Genomic DNA, 7,280 nt, shown 5'->3' on the forward strand with positions numbered 1-7,280 from the left:
GGGGGTGAGTTTGAGATGAGCATGATGGGAGAACTGAACTTCTCTTTAGGACTATAAATCAATCAAATAGCAACGGGCACCATGATCCATCAACAGAAGTATGTTAAGGAACTACTTAAGCGGTTCAAAATGGAAGATATAAAGGCAAGTGATATTCCTATTGCAACAGCCACAAAGCTCACCTTGGATAAAGTTGGTCCACCAATTGAGCAGAAACTATATAGTGGTATGATTGGCTCCCTTTTGTATCTCACTTCTAGTCGACCTAACATTGTATTCAGTGTGGGATTATGTGAAAGATTTCAACCGAATTCTAAAGAGTCTCATCTAAAAGTTGTGAAAAGAATCTTGAGATATTTGAAAGGAACAAGTGAGTTGGGGCTATGGTATCCTAGAGGTAGCAACTTTGACCTAGTTGGATATGCTGATGCCGACTATGCCGGATATTTGGTAGATAGGAAGAGCACTACAGGTATGGCACACTTTCTTGGATCATGTTTGCTCTCCTGGGCGACAAAGAAATAAAATTTTGTGTCACTATCTGTTATATCCCGTATTTTGTACATTGGGACATTCCGAGCTAACTACGATAAGTTAAGGACAAGACTATTTCGGGATACGAGGTAGAGACTTTTAACCTCCGATTTTGTTTTAAGGCACAAGTTGCTTATGATTTTATTGGTATGGAATATTAAGGAAAATTTGGGGTTAAAAGTGAATTAAGGAGAGTTATTATTTCATGAAACCAAGCCAAGTTGGCCGTGTGGCTTATGGGTGGCTCCCACCCATGGCTTGGCCAAATTTAATTCATCCAAGCCATGTGTGGGGCATGGTACACATGGATGAATTATATATGTACATAATAGATGACCAAGCAAGACAATTAGTCATCTTTTCAACCTTAGAAGCTTGGAGAAACATGGAGAAAACAAAGAGAACCATTCGGCCAAGGGCTGGCCGAATATGGTACCATGGAAAATTGATCAAAAAAAATATTTTCTTCAAGCATTTCAACTCCTTAGAAGGTGTATAACAACATGAAGTAGTTGTTGGAGCAAGCAAAGCCTTTGTTCATGCAATTCTCAAACCCTAGCCAAGTTGAAGAACTAAGTGGAAAAGGTAAGGTTCAATCTTCTTTTTCATATGTTATGGATGGTTTGTGCATGCTGTAGTGTGTGGAGACGGATGAAATTCATGAAATTTCGTATGTTGATGTTGAGCCGTGTAGTGGGCTGTTTTGTAGGACATGATGCACTAATTTTACGTAATATTTTTGGTTGTTGTTGTTGTGGATTTTATGATGAAAATGAAGGTTTGATGGTTCAAATTGAAGTTGAAATCGTTTGTGGGCTGTTTTAGAAGTTAATGTGATTTTAGTATAGTTTCTTATTTTGGGAGAATGATGTTGTTAACGTGTGGATTGTTGATGTAGTTCATGAATTTGGAAGAAAGAAATGTGTTATTGTTGTTCTTATTGAATTTGGAAGGTTTCGGGTGGAGTTATGTTGGTTGGGTTGTTTTGAATATTGTGCGGATTGTTTGAAGCGTCCTTGAATCTCGTTTGAATGGTTTCGGATTAGTACTTGAATGTGTGAGCATTGGTGTTGGCTTGATTGTGTGTGGTTGATTTGAAGGTAAATGGAATGTTGTCGAATTATGTAGAAAAGAGCTACTAACGTTAGAATGCATTTTGAATTAATTGTTGATGTTGTTAATATGGTTGTTGGTATTGTTGTTGAAGATTTGGCCGAGTTGAATTCTCGGGGTTTGTTGAATTTATAGGGGAAATGCTGCCCAAAATTCTGTAAATAAAGTGATAGCTTGGGATTGGATTCCTAAGTGCCTATGACTAATGTTTGGTACCTAATGACGTTATTGTAGATCTTGGGAAGCCCGAGACGTAAGATCGGGTTAGCTTAGGAAGCGGACGAGGTATGTAAAGCTTACCCTTTCTTTCTTTTGGCATGTCTTAGATGTAAGTAGGATATGATACGAGCCTTGGGGTAACTCCATTCTTAAGATCCGAGCTTGTATACGATTCTTATTCACTTCTAAATGTTGGCATTCTTAATGTAGTCGAACTATGGTCCTTATGTCTTTGGTATGATTGGATTTCAAATGTTGCATAAAGAGTTTTTGTTCTCAAAGGATTCTATGTCGAATAAAGTCCGTAACTTTCATAGACGAGCTCGGATCGCTTCGATATGTTCGTAGAAGGTTCTATAAGGAATAATGGCTCTAACTTTCATAGGCGGGCTCGGATTGGTTTGATACTTGTCCGTGGTCCCCGAGACTTTCCTTTGTATAGTTCTAACGACTTTTGAAAGAACTTAATATGGCTATCATCCCGACCCCCGAGTATGGTTAGTCTACTTATCTATTGAGTCTGTAATGATGATTTTTATGCATATGGTTACTCACGACTCTGCTCGTGCATATGGTTGTTACATCTTTCGCCGAGTCCCGGGCCGGTTATGTCATCGTGCGCACTATGCTATATTCCGGAGTATGATGTGTTACGGTGCACCGAGCCCCTCGCTAGAGGGCCGGGTACCGCTTATATTCTGGTGTTATGATGTGTTATGGTGTTATGATGTGTTATGGCGCTATGATGTGTTACGGAGATATGAAATCTTCCGGAGTATGATGTGTTATGGCGCCAACGACGGGAGGGCGACCATATTCCCGAGCCCCATGCATGATTTGTGTTTTAATAAGTAAGCATTTTGGTATTCTGGTTATTGCATTTATTTTTTGTACTTCTTGTTCCGATTATGATCTTGTTCTTGTACCTCTTATCATGTATTCTATTCGTGCTACCGAGTGGGCCATATGGACGATACAATCATATCTTACTCAACATAATCATCAATAGCATACTCGTGAACGAGTGTCGGTGATTTTACCAAAAGATTATACATCCATAAAGGCGAGCAGACTACAAACATTTTACCGTACACGTACGTCTACGAGCCTCTAAATAAGATACATATATCCACAAGTCGGGGCCGGATTCCACCGTGCCCATATATGTACACAAAAGTAGTACCGTAAACCGAAGCTCCGAACAACCGGAGCGCTTCCAATATGCTTCTTTGGTGGGGCCCCTAGGGATCGGATGCGTCTACCGTTTACCTCGCGGGCATGAACGCAGCGTCCACAAGAAGGGACGTCAGTACGAGCAATGTACTGAGTATGTAAGGCATGAGTAACAACATATGGAAGGATACAAAGCATGAATAGTAACAAAACGAAAATATAGAACATATCATATCATGGGATAAAGAGCAACCTGTACATCTGAGTGCCTTTTAGGCGGGTACCATGCATGCTTAGTGCTGCGGAACGTGCAGCCCGATCCATATATATATATATATATATATATATATATATATATATATATATATAACGTGCAGCCCGATCCATATAATATATTATATTGCTGCGGAACGTGCAGCCCGATCCATATAATATATTGCTGCGGAACGTGCAGCCCGATCCATAACCACACATCCCGCGTCCGGGACGGTATCATATCATATTATACCAACTGATCAGGTGGTTACGCGTATATAACGCTCTCGCCCTTTTCCATATTCCCCATATTCATATACATATATCATATATATATCATATACATATATCATATTCATATCATATTCATATTCATATATATATATTCATATATCATATGAGTAGCATGCATGAGAGCCCAAATAAAGTCATGTATCTATCGGAGTGACATAAGGTCGGTAGCCTCCGATCATATTATGGATTAATCGTGGTCGCTTCGTCTCACTTTGGAGGAACGATTATTATAAGGTGAGACTGTCAATGAAGAATAGCTTCACGAGGAAATAGCTCAACATTCTCATATCGTTATTGAAAATCCGGGCAATAGTTATATCAAAAATCTTTCGGACGGTACTCGGAAACATATCAAGTCTCATAAGTATATCAAAGTATCGTAGGGACCATAGTCGTATATCAAATCATTCCGAGCCCGCCTATGAAGAATCAAGTCATCATATGTTACAAAACTTTCTACGAACAAATCGAAGCGATCCGAGCCTTTCGGTGAAAGTTACGGACTTTCGTAGTTTCGGAATCGTTTAGAAACAAACTCTTTTGAAAGCAAAATCTTTATGCAACTTTTGAAACTTGATTATACAAATGACATAAGGACTAGGATTTGACCACATTAAGAATACAAATATCAAGAAGCCAATGAGAATCATAAACATGCTCGGATCACCGGAATAGAGTTACCTCGAAATTCGTGTCATAACTTATTTTCAACTAAGACATGCCAAAGAAAGAAGGGGTGAGCCTTAACATACCTGCTCGACCTCCTATTGGCTACGTCTATCCGCCCGAGCTCGCAAATCTACATTCGAGAGGATTCACACTAATGTTAGTCTCCGTATTACATACTTATCTCAAGTTCCAACTTAAACTATTTTATATTCTATCGAAAATCGGGCAGTATCTCCCCTGTTTAGGTGCCTAGCCCGAATTCTCAATTCATCAACCAACAACAACAACAACAATACCAACATCAATAATATCATTTCCCATATCAAAATATTCCATAAAACAGCCCACACGCTTTTTCCAATTCCATAACTAGTCAATTCACTATTCAACCATTTAATTGTTCTACCGAATTCATAAACTACACCAACAATCCGCATGCCAACAATCATCATTCTTATGAACACAAAAACCTATATTAACATCATATTACTTTCCAAAACAGCCCACAACAATTGCAACATCAACATGAGTCATCAAACATTCATTTTCATTATAGAATCCGCAACACAACATTTCAAACATACTAAATAAAATTAGTCCTTCATCCCTATATAATACTACATGTACACGGCCCAACTTACAACAATCACAACTTCAATTTAAACCATTCAATACCTTCATTTCCATCACATAGAATTCACAACAACAACAACCAAAACATGCTAAACAAAGTTGATTCTTCACCTCTACACATATGCACCTATTCGGCCAACACCATAATCCATAGTTTCATGAATTCCATTCATTTCCATATACTATAACATGCTCAAATCATCCATAGAACATGTAAGGGAGGATTAAATCTTACCTTTTCCACCAACTTCTCCCACGGCTAGCTTTGGTGAAACACAACAACGAGCGGTTTTCTTGTTCTAACACCCACTCCACGTCGACGAGGACCTTCCAATTAGTAGAGAAACTAGGAGAAAATAATTTTTGGAGATCAATTCTTGGACCTCAAATTTCCATGTTCTTGGCCGAATGGCCTTGTTGTTTTCTCTCAAATTTTCTTGAAGTTTCCAAGTGATGAAGATGATGAAATGAGATGACTTGGTCATCTTTTATTTCAAGTAGTAGCCAACCATGTGGCCATGGCCCACACCAAGGTGGCCGGCCACATGGCTCCCCTTATTCTTTTTTTTTTCTTTCTTTCTTTCTTTCTTTTTCTCCAAGTTTCTAGAATTTCTTAAGTCATAAAGATGACCAATTTTATTGCTTGCCTAGTCATCTTGTCCACATGTACACTTAATCCTTGAAATATAATAGTTTCCGAATTCCAAGTTTGCCCTTAATATTCCATGCCAATAATATTTATAAGCGACTTGCGCATTAAATCAAAACCGGAAAATGGCCTTGTCCTTAACTTTCCTTCCATAACCTATTACACGAACTCGGACTCTTGTATTGCAAAACGAGCATCAATGATCTTGCATCCTTTCGACAATAACTCCGGTGTCTATAGTTAACTAGCTAACTCCTAATAAATCTCAATGTACCGAAACTTGGGGGTGTAATAATTCCTTCCCCTTAGGAACATTCGTCCTCGAATGTTAGACTCTTAGGGACTTAAAAACATACTAGAGCTTTTCCTATGACTGTACTACTATCATCTTATCATAACCACCCAAAATTCGGTCAAAGAATCATTTTGGAGAAACATTACATACCTGAGGGTACTGAGGGCTCGGTTTGTACATCTTCTGGAGGAGGCCGAAATAGATGTGGGTACCGGACTTCATTTCTTCCTCGGCTTCCCAAGTCATTTCTTCTCTGTTATTATTCCTCCACAAAACTTTGACTGAAGCTACATCCTTGGTCCTAAGCCTTCGGACTTGCCTATCCAAGATAGCAACCGGTACTTCTTCATAGGACAATTTCTCCGTGACTTGTACATCATCCACGGGACAATCCGGAGGGATCTCCAACACACTTGCGTAGCATGGATACGTGAAATACTGGGTGGACTGATTCTAATTCTGGGGGTAAATCCAACTCATATGCTACTCGGCCCACTTTGCGCACAATCTTGTAAGGCCCAATATAACGAGGACTGAGCTTCCCTTTCTTACCAAATCTCATCACCCCTTTCATCGGTGATACTTTCAAGAACACCCAATCATTGACTTTGAATTCTAAGTTTCGCCGACGGTTGTCCGCATAGGATTTTTGACGACTCTGAGTGTTAGTAGCCGTTCTTGAATAAGCTTGACCTTTTCTACCGCTTGTTGAATCAGATCTGGGCCTACTAACTGTGCTTCTCCTACCTCGAACCATCCAATAGGCGATCTACACTTTCTCCCGTACAAAGCTTCATATGGGGCCATTTGAATACTAGAGTGATAGCTATTGTTGTATGCAAATTCAATAAGTGGCAGGTGATCGTCCCAATTGCCTCCAAGATCTAGCACGCATGCCCTTAGCATGTCTTCAAGGGTTTGGATAGTGCGCTCTGCCTGTCCGTCGGTTTGCGGATGGAATGTTGTACTGAGTTTCACCTGCGTTCCCAAACCTTCTTGAAAGGATCTCCAAAAATTAGCCGTAAATTGCGCCCCTCTATCCGTAATAATAGACACTGGAACCCCGTGGAGTCGTACTATCTCTTTGATGTATAACTTTGCATAGTCTTCTGTCGAATACGTCGTTCGACCGGCGAGAAAGTGAGCGGACTTCGTGAGCCTATCAACTATCACCCATATAGAATCGTATTTGCGCGGGAACGAGGCAAGCCTACAATGAAATCCATATTAATCGCCTCCCATTTCCAGGTGGGGATCTCTATGGCTTGCAGTAATCCTCCGGGTTTCTGATGCTCTATTTTAACTTGTTGACTGTTTGGACATTGGGCAACAAACTCCGCTATGTCTCTTTTCATGCCATCCCACCAATATAAGCATCTAAGGTCATGATACATCTTTGTTGACCCCGGATGTATAGAATAACGAGCATGATGTGCCTCGCCCATG

The 7,280-nt window shown here is 39.9% G+C and overlaps 1 protein-coding gene across 1 annotated transcript; it reads left to right on the forward strand.

Moving 5' to 3' along the window:
* Window positions 1–129: 129 nt before the first annotated feature.
* Window positions 130–525, forward strand: LOC132039046 (secreted RxLR effector protein 161-like). The gene has a single exon (XM_059429597.1). It carries the CDS (start codon window positions 130–132, stop codon window positions 523–525), a length of 396 nt encoding a protein of 131 aa, XP_059285580.1.
* Window positions 526–7,280: the final 6,755 nt, after the last annotated feature.

Source organism: Lycium ferocissimum, chromosome 12 (genome assembly GCF_029784015.1).
Source record: "Lycium ferocissimum isolate CSIRO_LF1 chromosome 12, AGI_CSIRO_Lferr_CH_V1, whole genome shotgun sequence".
NCBI classification, from domain to species: Eukaryota; Viridiplantae; Streptophyta; class Magnoliopsida; order Solanales; family Solanaceae; genus Lycium; species Lycium ferocissimum.